The sequence below is a fragment of the Podarcis muralis genome, chromosome 7, assembly GCF_964188315.1.
Source record: "Podarcis muralis chromosome 7, rPodMur119.hap1.1, whole genome shotgun sequence".
Classification (NCBI taxonomy): Eukaryota; Metazoa; Chordata; class Lepidosauria; order Squamata; family Lacertidae; genus Podarcis; species Podarcis muralis.
Window position 1 is genome coordinate 20,148,181 of NC_135661.1, and position 18,361 is coordinate 20,166,541.

Below are 18,361 nucleotides of genomic sequence, written 5' to 3' on the forward strand. Positions count from 1 at the left end.
CCCGAGGTACCACTGTAATGGGCATTGAGGTCCCAAATCATCTGGAAGCCGCCAGGCTCACAAAGGCTGCTCTAGGTGAAGATCTTGCAGTTGGAATAAAGAAAAGCCCATTCACAGAATCACAGAATCACGGAGTTGGAAGAGACACGAAGGCTCATCTAGTCCAACCCCATGTGATGCAGTAATCACAGAATCGCTGACAGGTGGCCCTACAACCTCTGTTAAAATAGCTCCAATGGAGGAGCGTTCACCAGCATCCGAAGGAATCTGCTCCACTGTTGAACAGCTCTCACCACCAGAAAGTTCTTCCTAATACTCCCCCCAAAAGCACAGCTGTCTTGGGATCACTGCAATGCCGTTCCTCACCCCACCCCGGTTAATGGCACACCCTCCTCAGGCAATGGAAGCTGCCCCACCTAACCGTTTAATTAACCTCTTTCCAGGTTGGGTCTCTTAATCATCAAAGGATGGGGAGGAAGGCATACCAGCTACGTGACAAAGCGCCGCAGGGAGCAGCAGGGAGAGGAGGATGAGGAAGAACAGAAAACAAACTGCCTAATATCCCATTGTGAAACCTCAGAAGGTGCTGTTTCTTCCTTGCCTCAGGCTATCACAGCCACCTCTGCCTGCTGGAAGGCAGAGTCTGTTTGAAGCAGCGACTCAAACACAATTCAAATTTGTGTTCTGTCAGAGGGAAGAGGAACCTCAGGCCACGTTTGGCCCTCCAGAGCTTTCTGTCTGGCCCTCAGGACTCTCCCCGTGGCGCACCACTTATGGTTCTACCTTGCTTCCCCACTTGAGTGCTTGGGACATGTCCTTAAATGCCTCTTGCTTGCTTGCAAGGATAGAAAGAGGCTGCATAGAAACCAGCCTTCATTAACATTTACTGCCCCGCCCACTTGCTCCTCTGGCCCCGCCCACCAGTGAATGGCCCCTGGAAGGTTGTCTGGAAGGGAATATGGCCCCCTGTCTATAAAAGGTGGCCCACTCCTGTTCTGTCATATCCAAAGCTACCTCAAACCTCCATCACTTCCCCGATCAATACAATGACGTGCTTTAAAAACCAGGACGGATGAAAGATCGTTTGACCAATTCCACAAGGCTTAGTGGGTTAATTGATTCATCTACTGAACGAAGGTGTCGGCGGGTTAACACGGCAAGTCGTAGCCAACATCACACGGATAGCTCAGTATTGTCGACACGGACAGGCAGGAGCTCTTCAGATGTTGAGAGAGGGGACCATTCCTAGTCCCTACCTGGAGATGGCAGGGATTGAACCCGTGCCCTTCTGCATGCGAAGCAGATGCACTACAGCTGATGCAGTGGTACATCTGTCCATGTAATCATGCTGTAAGCAAAACAGACCCCAATTGGGGGAGATGAGCTGTTCTGTGGCTCCAGTAGGGAGAATTTCCTTTTCCTTTTCTTTTTTTATAGGGTTGGAAGCCCAGACTTGCTGACTAGAAGCTGCTATACGGGCCTAATTTGGGGATATTCTGGAGGATGAAAAGCCCACTTCATTAATGTCTTGGCTTTCCATCTCCCAGCTTTATGATTCCAGGATGCTGGCTGCCAATTAAACCGTTACATTCCCCATAATAATATAGAGAGGGGGCAAAGTGGTCTCTTGCTCTGCGAAGTGCGCCTGGAGCCAATTGGCTCTTGGTGTTTTTTGGAGCTGTGCTTTACGATCCCAGTCCTGGAGTTCAGCCTTGGCAGAAGGAACAGTTGGGTTTTCCAAAAAGCCCCCCAAACAGAAGCAGCTGGGTCTGTTCTAATGATGCTTGATGCTGACAACTATCTCAGAGCGGAGCCAGATCTGATCCGATGCTGCCAGCTGATCTGAAAGAGCGAGGCGGATGGAGCAATAATTTATCTACTTGTGGGCCTCCCTGCTGTGATGCGTGGCAAAAGCGGCCGAGATCCAGCAGAGGAAAGCACAGAGGATGAAAAGTGCACCTCTGGCTCTGAGCCAGGGATGACTAAATAGATCCTGCATGTTCAAAGGCAGTCTATCTCCGAATACCGATTGCTGGAGAACAACAGCAGGAGAGGGTGGCTGCCTTCGTGCTCTTTTTTGTGGAAGCCACTGTGGGAAACAGGCCACTGGGAGGAGATGGAGACTTGCTCTGATCCAGCAGGACTCTTGTTCAGTGACATAGCGTGGATTGCCAGTGCCCGGGGAAAGACAAGCTGCAGACATCCAGGCACCCATTGAAGCTCAATTAGACACAGAGGGCTGTACTCATCCTTTCTTTTCTCATTTCTGCTGGTCAGGATACCCCTCCCCCCACCAATGCCCTCACACTACTGCAATTCACAGAGGAATTGATTGTTAAGCCACTCTGGGAATTGTAGCTCTGAGAGGGGAATAGGGGTCTCCTAAGAACTCTCAGCACCCTTAACAAACTACAGTTCCCAGGATTCTTTGGGGAGAAGCCATGACTTTTCATAGTGGTATGATACCACTTTAAAAGTGGACCTTAGATGGGTGGCTTCTCTAGTTGACATCCAGACACATTAGCTGAAGGAATGTATTGCTTTTTCCTGTAATCTTTTTAATTATTTTTATTATTACATTTTCATCCTGCCTTTCGTCCAAGCAGCTCAAGGGTGGTGTACATGGTTCCCACCACTCCCCCATTTTAGCCTCACAACAACCCTGTGAGGTAGCTTAGGTTGAGAGTTTGCAACTGGCCCGAGGTCACCCAGCTGGGAGGGGGATTTGAACCCAGATCTGCCAGGACTTAAAGGTAAAGGGACCCCTGACCATTAGGTCTGGTCGTGGCTGACTCTGGGGTTGCAGTGCTCATCTCGCTTTATTGGCCGAGGGAGCCGGCGTACAGCTTCCGGTCATGTGGCCAGCATGACCAAGCCGCTTCTGGCGAACCAGAGCAGTGCACAGAAATGCTGTTTACCTGCCCGCCGGAGTGGTACCTATTTATCTATTTGCACTTTGATGTGCTTTCGAACTGCTAGGTTGGCAGGAGCTGGGACATAGCAACGGGAGCTCACCCCGTTGCAGGGATTCGAACTGCCGACCTTCTGATCGGCAAGCCCTAGGCTTTGTGGTTTAACCCACAGCACCACCCACATCCTTGCCAAGACTTAATCTAGCGCTATAAACCACCATGCCACAGAAATAGTCCTGAGGAAATCTGAGCAGATCTCTCTACCTGCTAGGGAGACACAATATCAACTGTCTCCATGACCTGCTGCCTGCCTTTCAAGCATGTGGGAAGAAGTGCAGACAGGAGCTTTGGAGAGGCAATATTTGTTGTGACCATGTAAAGGAAATGAAGAGTTAAATTCAGCCCTCTTCATCCACCCACCCCTATAGTCCTGAGGGTGCTCAGGCTTCCCCAGCAGCTGATGTTTACATAACAAAAACCCTGCAGTCAGTTCCACTCACATAAGTGCCATGCTGAGTAATTTTGTAGCTGCTGCTACAGAAGTCTTGTTTAGCCTTACGGTTTTGGTGCAGCAACTCAGTTTTGTCTCTCTCCCTCTCTCTGTATGTGTAATATACTTCTGCTGCCCGGCTAAGGGTTTCTGTTGCAAAACACAGCTGCATCAGCCCAGTGCTCTGCGTTTCCATAATAGCAGGCAAATGGGTGGCAGAGGGCAATCAACAAGGCAACAGCAATGTGGGCAGCCAGAGGCGGGAGGAATCCCGGCACAGCGCCAGAGCTGTGTGCTCCATCCCCTCTTGGGTGTCAGAAAACAAGCACAGAAGCAGCTCAGTTTACGAGGCTAATAATAATAATAATAATAATAATAATAATAATAATAATATATTATTTATACCCCACCCATCCGGCTGGGTTTCCCCAGCCACTCTGGGCAGCTCCCAACAGAATATTAAAAACAAAATAAAACATCAAACATTAAAAACTTCCTTAAACGGGGCTGCCTTCAGATGTCTTCTAAAAGTCAGATAGTTGTTTACTTCCTTGACATCTGATGGGAGGGTGTTCCACAGGGCGGGCGCCAATACCAAGAAGGCCCTCTGCCTGGTTCCCTGTAATGTCACTTCTCGCAGTCAGGGAACCGCCAGAAGGCCCTCGGCGCTGGACCTCAGTGTCCGGGCTGAACAATGGGGGTGGAGACACTCCTTAGGTATACTAGACCGAGGCCATTTAGGGTTTTAAAGGTCAGTACAACACTTTGAATTGTGCTCGGAAACGTACTGGGAGCCAATGTAGGTCTTTCAAGACCCGTGTTATATGGTCTCAGCAGCCACTCCCAGTCACCAGTCTAGCTGCCGCATTCTGGATTAGTTGCAGTTTCCAGGTCACCTTCAAAGGTAGCCCCACATAGAGCGCATTGCAGTAGTCCAAGCGGGAGATAACCAGTGCATGCACCACTCTGGCAAGATGGTGCGCAGGCAGGTAGGGTCTCAGCCGGTGTACCAGATGGAGCTGGTAGACAGCTGCCCTGGACACAGAATTGACCTGTGCCTCCATGGACAGCTGCGAGTCCAAGATGACTCCCAGGCTGCGTACCTGGTCCTTCAGGGGCACAGTTACCCCATTCAGGACCAGGGAATCCCCCACACCTGCCTACCCCCTGTCCCCCCAAAACAGTACTTCTGTCTTGTCAGGATTCAATCCTAACCCTCTCCTCATTCTCTGCTGGCCTTTCCTTGCAACTCAGGCCCAGCACCCAGAAGACACCCTCCAGACCTCTCTAGCTGGCCCTCAGGACTCTTCCCCAGGCCACACCCCCTCCTTGGCCACACCCACCCTCCTCAGGCCACACCTCTCTAACTGGCCTTGCCCTGGACCCTCCTTGAAGGTTTTTGCCTGGCTGGATTGGGCCCTTGAACTCTTGCTTGGACAGAGAGAGAGGAATGTACAGAGGTAAGAATTTCACAGTCGTTGCTCCGCCCATTTTTGCCTCTGGCCCCACCCACTGCCAGCATGTGGCCCTTGGAAGGTTACCCAGAAGGGAATGCGGCCCTCAGTCTAAGAAAGGTTCCTCATCTGTGGAGTGAAGCTTCATGTTAAGGAAAAACAGGGTATACATAATAAAATGATGATGACTGCAATTCTTAAGAATTTTACTGACATTTTCTCCAGATAAACACACTTTTGTATGCAGTTTTGACAAATATGCACATTCCCCCCTCACTATTTTCCCTAATTTATATGCACACTTTCCCCTAATATATACTTTTCTTCACACATTGCTTGAATGGAGAATAATTGCACTGCAACCTTCCTCTGAATGTCTCCCAGCTACGGACAAGGCCTGAGCTAAGAAATGCAAGCCCTTTTTTTGTTCCTTTCCCCTCACAGTATATATTGTTTTTGTTCAGCTTCCTCGGTAAAGCGTTGTCAGGATTTATTTTCTCTCTGGGTTATTTAAGTGGTGTTGCTAACAGGAGGAGCCCCCAAGATTTGCAGGAGAGCAGAAAAACCTTTCGGGAACTGTACTCCTCAATATCTGGAACACACCAGATTGGCAAAGTCTGCTTTAAGTACACAACCGAGTTCCTTGTGATTCACACCACCGGTTGCAAAATAAGTTGAATTTCCACACTGCACAAAAAGGGTCTGGCTGCATATTAGAACCAGTGTTGCTTTGTGTGCAAAACTGGCCTGCCTTGCATCAGGGTCACAATCTCCAGGTCAGTCCCTGATAAATCTGAGGACCTTTCAGACCCCTTTGAAGGATTTTGCTGAGTGATAGAGCCCATGCTTTGGAAAAGGAAGGCCCCAAGGTCAATCCATTCCTTGCTATCTCCAGTTAAATGACCACATGTTTATTTATCAAGAAGTGTTTCCCCGGGGAGGGGGGGTGAAATCCCCCCAAAAGGATGTTACTTTTTTCTGTATGCCACAACAGCTGCGAGAATATTGCTAGCAAAGAACTGGAAGAAACAAGATTTACCAACTATCGAAGGATGGCAGATGAAGATGATGGACTATATGGAACTTGCCGAACTGTCTGGGAGACTCCGAGACCAGAGAGAAGAGACGGTGGAAGAAGATTGGAAGAAGTTTAAAGAATATTTGAAAAAAATATGTTCATATTTAAATCTTAGACTAGATTTGGAAGTGGATATAGGCTGTAGGGTTAGAAGTAGAAGATAGTGTATTTTAAAATAGTATCATTTGTAAGTGATAAAATGTGAAGATTTTATGGCAAAAGGAAGCGTGATAAAAAAATGGTTCAAAATTATGATATATGTAAACTACTAAAGAGGAAGTAAAATGAAAATCAGATAGGGGAAGCCCACCTAACAATGCTTAGAAAAAATAAGGGTAAGACAAGAATTTGTTTGTTTTTCTGTTTGTGTTGTTTAGTTGTGTTATAAAATGAATAAAAAAAAATTGGGGGGGGAAGTGTTTCCCAAAGGGGGCAGTACTACCTGCCGGGGGAGCAGTGGGGTTATTTAGGGGGCAGCTAAAAAGCAAGTGGGTGGCAGGAGGGCATTGGAGGTGTAAACCACTATCAGACTTTGGAAAGCATGTATCACTGGATCAAGTCCCTCAATTTGGCTGAATTCATTAAACTAAATAGTTTTAATTGGATTTTGAATAAGTGCGCAATTAACTGTTACTGTTTTGAATTTTCTTGTGCTGTTATCTTCCTCAGTAGGTTGTCCAAACTGTGATTCTGAATACAGTGATACCTCCGGTTAAGAACTTAATTTGTTCTGGAGGTCCGTTCTTAACCTGAAACTGTTCTTAACCTAAGGTACCACTTTAGCTAATGGGGCCTCCTGCTGCTGCTGCACAATTTCTGTTCTCATCCTGAAGCAAAGTTCTTAACCTGAGGTACTATTTCTGGGTTAGCTGAGTCTGTAGCTGAAGCTTCTGTAAGCTGAAGCATCTGTAACCCAAGGTACCACTGTAATGCTTTTTATAGGGTAGGGGCTAGAGAGGATGACTTTCTGGCACCAAGGGGGTGGTGGCCCCAGGGCTTTTTGTCAGCCGGAACTCACAGGAACTCAGTTCCTGCACCTCTCAGGTGGGCACCACTGCCATTCTAAAAGAGCAAGGGAGGTGTTCCTGATGAGTTCCAGCACCTCTTTTTCCAGAAAAATAGCACCGAGTAGCCTCAAAGTCTTTGAGAACCACTGAGAACAAAATGCATAGAATGCCAAATTAAAAAGCCCTCTCTAAATGGTGAGAGTTAGCAGGAACTTCTCCTGTTCAACTTTACACGATCAACGAGTTGTTCTCAATTCCCACCACCACCTGCAAAGTCTCCTTCTGTTTTATTTTTATTACATGATTACATTATTCTTACATGGGTTGTATCCAATGTCTGAACAAACCCCTCTGAAATCAACAGACTTAAGTGAGTCATGGCTATTAATTCCAGTGGGTTTACTCTGACTAGGACCAGAATACAACCCATACTATTTAAAATCAGTTTGAGATCAGTTTCAGTCACATAGAAATCAATGGTCCTTACTAACTAAGGTTCCTTAATTTCAATGAGTCTACTCCCAGCAGGACTAGCATCGGCTATAACCCATTATTATGATTTATATTTATTATTAACAACATTTATTATTATTGATATTATTCTCTTTACGTGTTCAAGCAGTCGTGCATCGCAGGGGGTTGGATTTGGTGAATCTTGGGGGTCCCTTCCAACTTTACAATTCTATGATTCTCGATGTCTCCTAATTTATTTTGATTCAATATATCTATAGCTCATCGTTCCTCCAATGAGTGCAAAGCGGTGCCTTGGGTTCTCCCTCTCCCCCATTTTATTCTCACAACAGCCCTGTGGGAAGACTAAGCTGAGAGATAGTGACTGGCCCAACCTTCCCAGCTGAGTGGGGAATCGATCCCTGGTCTCCCAGGTCCTAGTCCGGCAGCCTAACCTCTACACCACACTGGCTAGGCTATAATTCCTAGCAGGAACCATAAGAGCAGGGATGTCTTGTTTACCAGTAGCTGTGGTGCTGTCAGTGGTTTACCCACAAAACAACATGTGGCCATGTCAAATTCCACAGCAGATGGGACTTATCTTCCAGCAGCAAACTGTTTGGCTTGGACTAACTGAAAGGGACTTTGCCAAATGTTCAGAAACTGCCTTATTAGCTTGTTAAAAAGCACCTTAGTGCTTCGGAATGACCTGTTGACTGAGAATTCAGCCCGATTCGTTTGCACAAAACTTGCCGGCGATTTACTGAGTGTTCATTCCAGATATGTTTGCAGAGGGGTTCAACAGTGTTGCCTCAAGAAACCTTAACGCACATCTCCCCATCACTTTCCTTATTGCAAAAAAATAAATAAATTCAGTTTTGGTGGGGAAATCTCCAAAGCAACTTTCATGGCACAGCCTAAATTTCCCGAAACGTGATGAAATCACACCTGCAAAATAGCATCAAGTCTCTGGAAGCATCCTTGAGTCTCCCATCCAGACGCAACCCTCTTAACGCTCACCCACCGAAACAAAGTTGTAAAATACACGTCACTGCATTGGCCTGCATTCCTCTGGTGGTGGGAACCAAGGAAGCAGAGACTGTAAGTTCACTGGGGCAGAGATTTGTTGGTTGTTTGTTTGCCTGTCTGTGTTACTCTTCAATGTTGCGCATGTGGCCGACGCTGCGTAAATAACGGACAGCATCTTTTCATCTCCGTTTCTCTGAGAGTGTTACACTCCTAACTGCATAGGTGCAGTGAGGGGGGGGTGCATTAGGAAAATAAGAAGAAGCTGTCTTAAGAAGAGGCAGCGTGGTGCATTGGTTAGAGTGTCAGACTAGGACCTGGGAGACCAGGGTTCAAATCCCCCACTAGGCCATGAAGCTCAGGGAGTGTAACCTTGGAAGCCAATCACAGACTCTCAGCCCAGCCGACCTCACAGGGTTGTTGTGGGGGACAAATGAGGAGGGGGAGAACTACATATGCCACTTTGAGCTCCTTGGAGAAAAAGATGGGATATAAAAGAAATAAACAAATACAGTGGTACCTCGGGTTAAATACTTACAGGTAATTCGTTCCAGAGGTCTGTACTTAACCTGAAACTGTTCTTAACCTGAAGCACCACTTTAGCTAATGGGGCCTCCCGCTGCCGCCACGCCGCATGAGCACAATTTCTGTTCTCATCCTGAAGCAAAGTTCTTAACCTGAAGCACTATTTCTGGGTTAGTGGAGTCTGTAACCTGAAGCGTATGTAACCTGAAGCGTATGTAACCCGAGGTACCACTGTACAGCACATTAAAAGTTAATGGCTTCCCCCAAAGAATTCTGGGAAGTGTAGTTTGTGAAGGGTGCCAGGAATTGCAGTTCTGTTAGAGGTGAACTACAATTCCCAGGACCTGGGAGATCAGGGTTCGAATACCCACTCAGACCTGAAGCTCACTGGAAGCCAGTCACTGCCTCTCAGCCGAAACTCCCTCACAGGGTTGTTGCGGGGATTGAATGAGGAGGGGGAAATAATCCTGCCATGTTGTGATAACCTGCAGTTTTATAAGAGTATATATTTAAAGTAAATGAGCAAATTGAGTTAATTTGTATATGCAGAGGATATTAAAAATAAATTTAAGGAACCGCACAAAGAGGGGGAAGGAAGTCAAGTTCTGAAATGTTAAAATGATTGAAAAATTAGTGAAATGTATAAACTTGAAAAGTATAAAAAATTGAAAAATAAAATAAAATAAGAGGAGGGGGAAGAACCATGCATGCCACTTTGGTCTCCTTGGAGTAAAAGGGGGTACTGTATATAAATTCAATATACAAATAAATAATAGAAGTTATGCATCCTTTCTTTCCCTTGGCATTTCCTAGGAGAGAAAGCTCAGTTGTGTGCGAAAGCAACTCCAGTTAATATTGACTTTGGAGAACACCCAACGCACCTTTTTCTTTAAAAAAAAACCCAAGATAAGGAAGTAAAGACACACACAGGCAAGAAGCAGCAAAACTCTGAGCTGGAGGAAAACAGACTATCTCCGTAGCCAGCCAGACACTCACTCACCTCTTTGAAGGAGGGTTTGTCCCAGCGCAACATGAAGCCAGAAAAGGAAGAGCAGAGCTCTGGAACTCATAGCAACTCCTGCGAGCGCAGCTACCTTAAACCCAGAACCTTGACGCCGCCGGAGAGACAGAAGGGAAGTCTGGGCGCAGTCATGTTAAGAGGACCACGCAGAGAGAATTCAGATTGGTGCTTGCTGTGCCACTCTCGCCTTGAGCTCAGATGCCCACCCTCCCCAGACTTTGCAAAGAGAGAGAGAGAGAGAGAGAAGAAAAATCTCCCCGCTCTCTTGCGAAATATCCAAGTCAGTTTTTTCCTCCGTCTCTCGCTCTCTTCCCCTTTTCTTTTTCCAAGTCGTAAATCCTTTCTGACAGGAGTGGCTTGCAGAACAACACCCCACCTCCTTCCCCTCTTGTGGGTGCTGCTGACTTTAAAAAAAAAAAAAAAAGTTAGGCCAGCCTCCGCGGAATTGCGGACAGCTAAAAAGCAGGCATGGTCAAGCCAGTCCCTTGGGATGCTAGCCTTGGAAAAAGCAAAAGAGAAAAAGTTCCTGCGCTTTGAGTAGAGTTGCCAACTTCCCCCCTGGATTCTGTAGCTGTGTCTGGAGCAGCGGCTCGATTTGAGGCAATTAATAGGCAATTAATGTCTGTGCTTCAGGGGTTATTCGGGGGTGGGGGTACTTAAATTGTATTAGGAAAAACTTTACTTTTTTTTTAAGTGTCACCTGCTAAATGCTGTAAACCCAGCTGTTGCTCCTCTGCAAGAAAGGTTCACAAATGGTTGCCAACTTTTTCCTCTGGCAAAGCTCCAGTGCCTTTAGCAACTGAAAAAGTTTAAAAGACGCACAGGGATTTATTTATTTTTTGGTAGCTGGTGAAATTCCCTGGTGTTGTTTGCACCACTCTGCCTGCTACACTTATAGCAGGTACTTTGAAATACACAGGAACCTGGTTGGTTTAAAAACAGTGGCAAACCTACAACATGACCTGGTGCAACTGAAACCTGTGTGTGTGAGAGAGAGTGTGTTTCTTCTTTTGGAGGTATATTCCCACTGATTTCAGTGGGATTTTACTTCCCAAGAGACTACGTGTGTCATCACGGTCCTGAGGTTGCCAACTTTCCCTTGTGGCAAAGCTCCTATGCCTTCAACACCTAGGGAAGTCAGTGTTACTCATCAGGTGAAGCTTTTCCTGGCATGGAGACACAGGGAGGGCACAGGATGGGTTTCTGCTTGCAATACAGCTCCCTCAATGCATCAGAGCCCTTTCTGAAAAAAAGCTGGTAGAATTTTGGGCAAAATTGATAATCTCCCTGGGAGAAGTCAAGCCTGGCTCCCTTCCACTTCCCTTCTGCCTTTCCTCCCAATATATCCTAAGGCCCTTGACTTCCTTTTTAAGGGAGAGAAATCTTTCCTATCTGCGGCTTGTTATTCCGTGTTACTTTCCCCCAGTGGAAAACCCATTAAAAGAAACTTTGCTCGCAGCCCACACAAATCCATCCTGGGCATTGAAAGAGTTGTCATAATTTCCTATCTCCTCCCTTCATAAAAACATATTAAGGCCTTACGGACGGATCATATTTTTGCACACACCCCAGTGGCATTTTTGTCAACACAAACTTCCTGGTATTAAATTCCAGAGGAATTTTAACAGCTGACTTTCCCCCTTTAAAAGCCTTCTGGTTTTGAGAATATGAAAGGGTTTGTTTCAGGGTGTTTTGGGTTTTTTTAAGTGTTTAAATTCCCTCAAGTATGGGTTGGACTTTAGGGTGGAAGTTTGGGCACCCCACAGTCCCTGGGGGAATCTGCTAGTAAACACCAACACCAGAACATTTCTAGAAAATTAAGCACTATATTGCAATCCAGGGCAAGTCCCTGGAAATAAACTGGCAAACACACAGTACCATCTGCAAGTTATCCGTGGCCTGATCCAGGTAGGGGTTGCCAAATCCAGATTCCTGGATGGGATACAGAGAACAACACAACCTGCTCTGGAGAGAGGGAGAGATGCAATTTCAGTCCAGTGGAAAAGTTGGCAACTGCAGCTTTTCATTGCAGCCTAAGTGCCAGAGATTGAGCTGCCGAACTCTTTCCCAAGCTTCTCATGGGCATGTCTGAGGCAGCCCATAAAAGATGGAAACCAAATAATCGGTGGCACTCAAGTCCTTTGGTTGTTATGATACGAAGTCAATCGCAGGTTGCAGAGTTGGCCTAGGGTGGCAGCTGGCTCGGTCAAATGTTGAGTTCAGTAATACTATCTGAGTGACTCAGACTCACATGCCCATTCATTCAGACCAGCCAAAATAAGTCCACAAATTTAAGGAAGCACTCTATCGAGAGAGGGTTAAACAGGGGAGAGAGAAATAGGGAATCGCACATGTAGTACCGGTATTTATTTCTTATATTTGACTCCCACCACTCCTCTAAGGAACTCAAGGTAGCCCACACATAATTCTCCTCCTCCACACTTTACAACAGGGTAAGGCATGCGGGTGGCGCTGTGGGTTAAACCACAGAGCCAAGGGCTTGCTGATCAGAAGGTTGGCGGTTTGAATCCCCGAGACGGGGTGAGCCCCCGTTGCTTGGTCCCTGCTCCTGCCAACCTAGCAGTTTGAAAGCACATCAAAGTGCAAGTAGAATAAATAGGTACTGCTCCGGTGGGAAGGTAAATGGCATTTCCTTCTCTGGTTCGCCAGAAGCGGCTTTGTCATGCTGGCCACATGACCCGGAAGCTGTACGCCGGCTCCCTTGGCCAATAAAGCGAGATGAGCGCTGCAACCCCAGAGTCGGTCATGACTGGACCTAATGGTCAGGGGTCCCTTTACCTTTAAGGCACATACCCAACATATTGGTTATATATATGCAATCCCACTTCCAGTCAATCTGGACCAATCTGTAGGGGCCCTTTGATTTCCGCAGGCATTTAAAGCAAGTTTTCTGATCTTCTGGTTGATTTTAACTGATTGCATCTTTATTGTATCTCCCATTAACTTATCATGCAGAGCCAAGGGACGCTGGCATTAAGCAGTATTGAAATTGAAATACTTTATTGTCACTTGTACAACTTGTATACAGTGAGATTAAACGTGCACTCTTAGTCTTAATTCCCCTCATTTACTGACACCCACCCACCAAACCCGAAAGTCAGTTGCCCTGTTGTTATCTTTTCATTCAGCAGCCTAACAGCCCAGGGATAGAAGCTGTTCTTTACCCTGTTGGTGTGACTAATCATGCTTCTATATCTTCTGCCTGAGGGCAGGAGATCAAGAAAGTGCTGGCCAGGGTGTGAGTCATCCCTGAGAATTTTCCTCACTCTCCTGAGGCAACGTTCTTCCGCTATTTCATCCAGTGGATTCACGGGACAGCCCATAATATCTTGTGCTGTATTCTCCACCTTCTGTAGCCACTTCCTATCCGTTTATGTCAAACCAGCGTACCACACCATGATGCAGTATGAAAGGACACTTTCTGTTGTGGATCGGTAGAAGGAGATCATCAAATGTTGATTGACATCGTTCTTTCGCAATACTCTGAGGAGAAGGAGTCTCTGTTGGTATATAAATTGTTGAAATAACTACGAAATAAATCGTACGTACGTATATATCTGATGATGGACAACCTAGTTGTAAACTAATCACCCAGGGAATGACACAGCAGGGTGAAAACCAGGTCGCAATGTTTCTGGCAACAAGTGTCAAAGTCCAGACAGGTCACTTGTCATCACTTTTGCGTGGAATCCAACTCTGCCCGTAAATAATGAAATAAGTCCCCCCACAAGCCGCTGGGGCACCAGTTTGAAAGGTGACACCTCAGAACATAGAAACAGCGTTGACTCTGATCTCACTCTTGGGCTGGTCCACCAAAGCTATTTTTAATTGCTTGCGGATGCCCCGAGACTCCCCCCAGCCCATTTAATGATGTTGTACATCTGCTGTGGGTTAAACCACTGAGCCTAGGACTTGCCAATCAGAAGGTCGGAGGTTCGAATCCCCGCGATGGGGTGAGCTCCCGTTGCTCGGTCCTTGCTCCTGCCAACCTAGCAGTTCGAAAGCACGTCAAAGTGCAAATAGATAAATAGGTACCGCTCCGGTGGGAAGGTAAACGGCATTTCCGTGCGCTGCTCTGATTTGCCAGAAGCACCTTAGTCATGCTGGCCACATGACCCGGAAGCTGTATGCCGGCTCCCTCGGCCAATAAAGCGAGATGAGCGCCGCAACCCCAGAGTCGTCCGCGACTGAACCTAATGGTCAGGGGTCCCTTTACCTTTACCTTACATCCCTTATGGCTGATTTTACGGTGGGGGGGGAGTGCCGTCACTCGGTGGTGACTGAACATCTGCTTTGCATGCAGAAGGTCCCAGGTTCAGTTGCCAGGATCTCCAGGCAGAGCTAGAAAAAGCTCTCTTGCCTGAAACACTGCCAGTCAGTGCAGACAATACTGAGCCAGGTGGACCAAGCCTCTGACTCGCTATAAGGCAGCTTCCTGTCTTCAGATGTCATACGTGAAGGGCTGTAGCTCAGTGGCAGAGCTTCTGTTTTGTGCATAGAAGGTCACAGGTTCAACCCCCAGCGTATCTAAGAAGCGCTGGGAGAGAACCCTGAACATTTCTCCGATGAAAATAGGGATATCCTATTCAATTATTATTATTATTATTATTATTATTATTATTATTATTATTATTCCGTCCATCTGTCTGGGTTGCCCCAGCCACTCTGGGTGGCTTCCACTATATATAAAAACATTATAAAACATTGTACCTTTTAAAAAAACTTCCCTATACAGGGCTGTCTTCAGATGTCTTCTAAACTGGTTGTATAGTAAAGGTAAAGGGACCCCTGACCATTAGGTCCAGTCATGGTCGACTCTGGGGTTGCGGCGCTCATCTTGCTTTACTGGCCGAGGGAGCCGGCGTACAGCTTCCAGGTCATGTGGCCAGCATGACTAAGCTGCTTCTGGCGAACCAGAGCAGCGCATGGAAACGCCATTTACCTTCCCGCCGGAGCGGTACCTATTTATCTACTTGCACTTTGACGTGCTTTTGAACTGCTAGGTTGGCAGGAGCAGGGACCGAGCAACAGGAGCTCACCCCTTCACGGGGATTCGAACCGCCGACCTTCTGATTGGCAAGGCCTAGGCCAGTGTTTCCCAACCTTGGGCCTCCAGCTGTTTTTGAACTACAATTCCCATCATCCCTGACCACTGGTCTTGCTAGCTAGGGATGATGGGAGTTGTAGTCCCAAAACAGCTGGAGGCCCAAGGTTGGGAAACACTGGCCTAGGCTCTGTGGTTTAACCCATAGCGCCACCACGTTCCTAGTTGTATAGTAGGGACGTACTAAGGAAAGGCGGGACATTCCAGGATTAAATCAGAAATTGGGATGGATGGCTTCTGCAAATCTGGGTCTGTCTCTGGAAAATAGGGACAGTTGGAGGGTTTGCGTAGGTCCCGTCTGCACTAAGTATTTAATGCAGTATCATACCACTTTAAATAGTCATGGCTTCCCCCAAAGGATCTTGGGAAGTGTAGTGTGTTAAGAGTGTTGAGAATTGTTAGAAGGCTACTTGTTCACTCTCAGAGAGCCAAAATTCCTGGAGTTCCCTTGGAAGAGGGGTTGATCATTAAACCACATTGAAAATTCTATGCACTCTACCTTTAAAGCACATTCTTTCCCTCAGAGAATTCTGGGCGCTGTAGTTTATCCCTCACAGAGTTACAATTGCTAACAACTTAACCAAACTACAGTGGCCATAATTCACCGAGGGAAAGAATTTGCTTTAAATGTACAGTGTGTACACAATTTTTGGAAGAGGAATGGAGGTCCTCAAACAACCCTCAGCACCCTTAACAAAGGACAGCTCCCATGATCCTCTGGGGGGAAGCCATGACTGTTTAAAGAGGTATTGTTGGCACCTGTTTCTATCGAAAGACAATGGAGTGCGCTTCTTGGGGTGAAGTCCAAACACTGGAGAATCGCAGACTCGCTTTTAAAACCGTGTTTATGGAAGACAATCTTACTCAGCTATGAGTGATCGCCAAAGAAGAAAGAAGAAGAAGATACTGCATTAAATGTCTAGTCACAAATGAGGCCTTGGTGTAGACAATACTGAGGTATATAGTCCAAAGGTCTGACTCAGTAGAAGACAACTTTCTACGTTCATAAGACTTCCTGAACCTTTTTTTAAAAAAATCAAAATTATGATCTTAAGAGTGGAAAAATGAAAAGCTGAAATTGACATATTCCCCTGTCTTTAGTTACAACCCACTCCGTGACCTTAATGGTGCAGGGTAGGAGCTAATAAGTACAGTGGTACCTCAGGTTAAGTACTTAATTTGTTCCGGAGGTCCATACTTAACCTGAAACTGTTCTTAACCTGAGCTACCACTTTAGCTAATGGGCCCTTCTGCTGCTGCCGCGCCACCAGAGCACAATTTCTGTTCTCATCCTGAAGCAAAGTTCTTAACCTGAAGCTCTATTTCTGGGTTAGCGGAGTCTGTAACCTGAAGCGTATGTAACCTGAAGCATATGTAACCTGAGGTACCACTGTATTGTAAAATTGCTAAGAAAGCCCACCTGGGTTTTGGTTCCTCGTAAAGGAAGCAGTAATAAGATGCATAGTTTTTGAAAAGGGGGTTATTTTAGGTGGACACTTCTACAGTTCTGCTTCCCCTTGAGTGACTCCCTAGCAAAGAAAAGTGAACAGAGGCCTGCACACTCCTGTCTCCCGTTTGCCTTTGGCACCGGGTGGCGGGTCCGCAAAATCGCTTTGGATCAGAGTGCCAGCCACTTGAGGACGCCCGAGGGCAGCCAGCTTGTCACACCATGCCAACCACTCAGGGCGAGTGGCAAAACCCAAAGTGACGTGGCATTCCGAGGGAGCTGGGGAAGAAGAATGGGGGAGCGGAGATCACGTTCCACTTTGGAGTCGCAAAGGAACGCCAGAGCCACTGGGATGGAGGTGGGATAAGCACAGAGAGAGAAGGAATCGACAGGTACAGTGGTACCTCAGGTTAAAAACTTAATTCGTTCTGGAGGTCCATTCTTAACCTGAAACTGTTCTTAACCTGAGGTACCACTTTAGCTAATGGGGCCTCCCGCTGCCGCCACACGATTTCTATTCTCATCCTGAAGCAAAGTTCTTAACCCGAGGTACTATGTCTGGGTTAGTGGAGTCTGTAACCTGAAGCGTCTGTAAACTGAAGCGTTTGTAACCCGAGGTACCACTGTATAAGGAAAAGTCTTTCCCTAGGAACATTGGAAGCAGCCTTATTCTGAGTTAGACAGTTGGTTCATCTATCTCAGTGTTGTCTACACCAGGGTTCCCCCAACTTTGGTCTCCAGCTGTTTTGGGGACTACAATTCCCATCATCCCTGCTAGCTAGAGATGATGGGAGTTGTAGTCCAAAAAAATAGCTGGAATGTGGTGAACGTGCCCCAAGGTAAAAAGACTTCTGGGAAAGGATTTATAATGAACTGGAAAAAGTGTTGAAAAACACATTTATTAAAAAACCAGAAGCTTTTTTTGCTTGGTATAGTGGGGGGGGGGTGTGAAATCCCCCAAAAGGATGTTACTTTTTTTCTGTATGCCGCAACAGCTGCGAGAATATTGCTAGCGAAGAATTGGAAGAAACAAGATTTACCAACTATCGAAGAATGGCAGATGAAGATGATGGACGATATGGAACTTGCCGAACTGACTGGGAGACTCCCAGACCAGAGAGAAGAGACGGTGGAAGAAGACTGGAACAAGTTTAAGGAATATTTGAAAAAAATATGTTAATATTTAAATCTTAGAATAGCTTTGGAAGTGGATATAGGCTGTAGGGTTAGAAGCAGAAGATAGTGTATTTTAAAATAATATTATTTGTAAGTGATAAAATGTGAAGTTAATTTAAGTATAATAAAAAAAAAGATGGTTAGAAACTATGATATATGTTTAGTGGTACCTCGGGTTAAGTACTTAATTCGTTCCAGAGGTCTGTTCTTAACCTGAAACTGTTCTTAACCTGAAGCACCACTTTAGCTTATGGGGCCTCCCACTGCTGCAGCGCCGCCGGAGCACGATTTCTGTTCTCATCCTGAAGCAAAGTTCTTAACCTGAAGCACTATTTCTGGGTTAGTGGAGTCTGGAACCTGAAGCGTATGTAACCTGAGGTACCACTGTAAACTGCTAAAGATGAAGTAAAATGAAAATCAGATAGGTGGGACTTGGGGAAACCCACTTAACAATGTTTAGGAAAATAAGGATATGATAAGAATTTGTTTGTATTGTTTGTTTTTCTGTTTGTGTTCTTTATTTGTGTTATAAAATGATTATTATTTTTTGAAAAAAACACCCCAAAAACAGCTGGAGACCCAGGTTGGGGAAGCCCTGGTCTACATTGATTGGCAGCAGCTCTCTAGGGTATCAGACAGGGACTCACCCC

At 46.2% G+C, this 18,361-nt stretch overlaps 1 protein-coding gene across 1 annotated transcript in view; it reads right to left on the minus strand.

The window, feature by feature from the left end:
• VWA1 (von Willebrand factor A domain containing 1) overlaps nucleotides 1-10,353 on the minus strand; it is a 50,660-nt gene extending 40,307 nt beyond the window's left edge. The window contains exon 1 of the mRNA XM_028740867.2: nucleotides 9,943-10,353. Within this exon, the coding sequence (XP_028596700.2) occupies nucleotides 9,943-10,012 (70 nt within the window). The 5' untranslated portion in view covers nucleotides 10,013-10,353. The remainder of the gene's footprint in view (nucleotides 1-9,942) is intronic.
• Nucleotides 10,354-18,361: the final 8,008 nt, after the last annotated feature.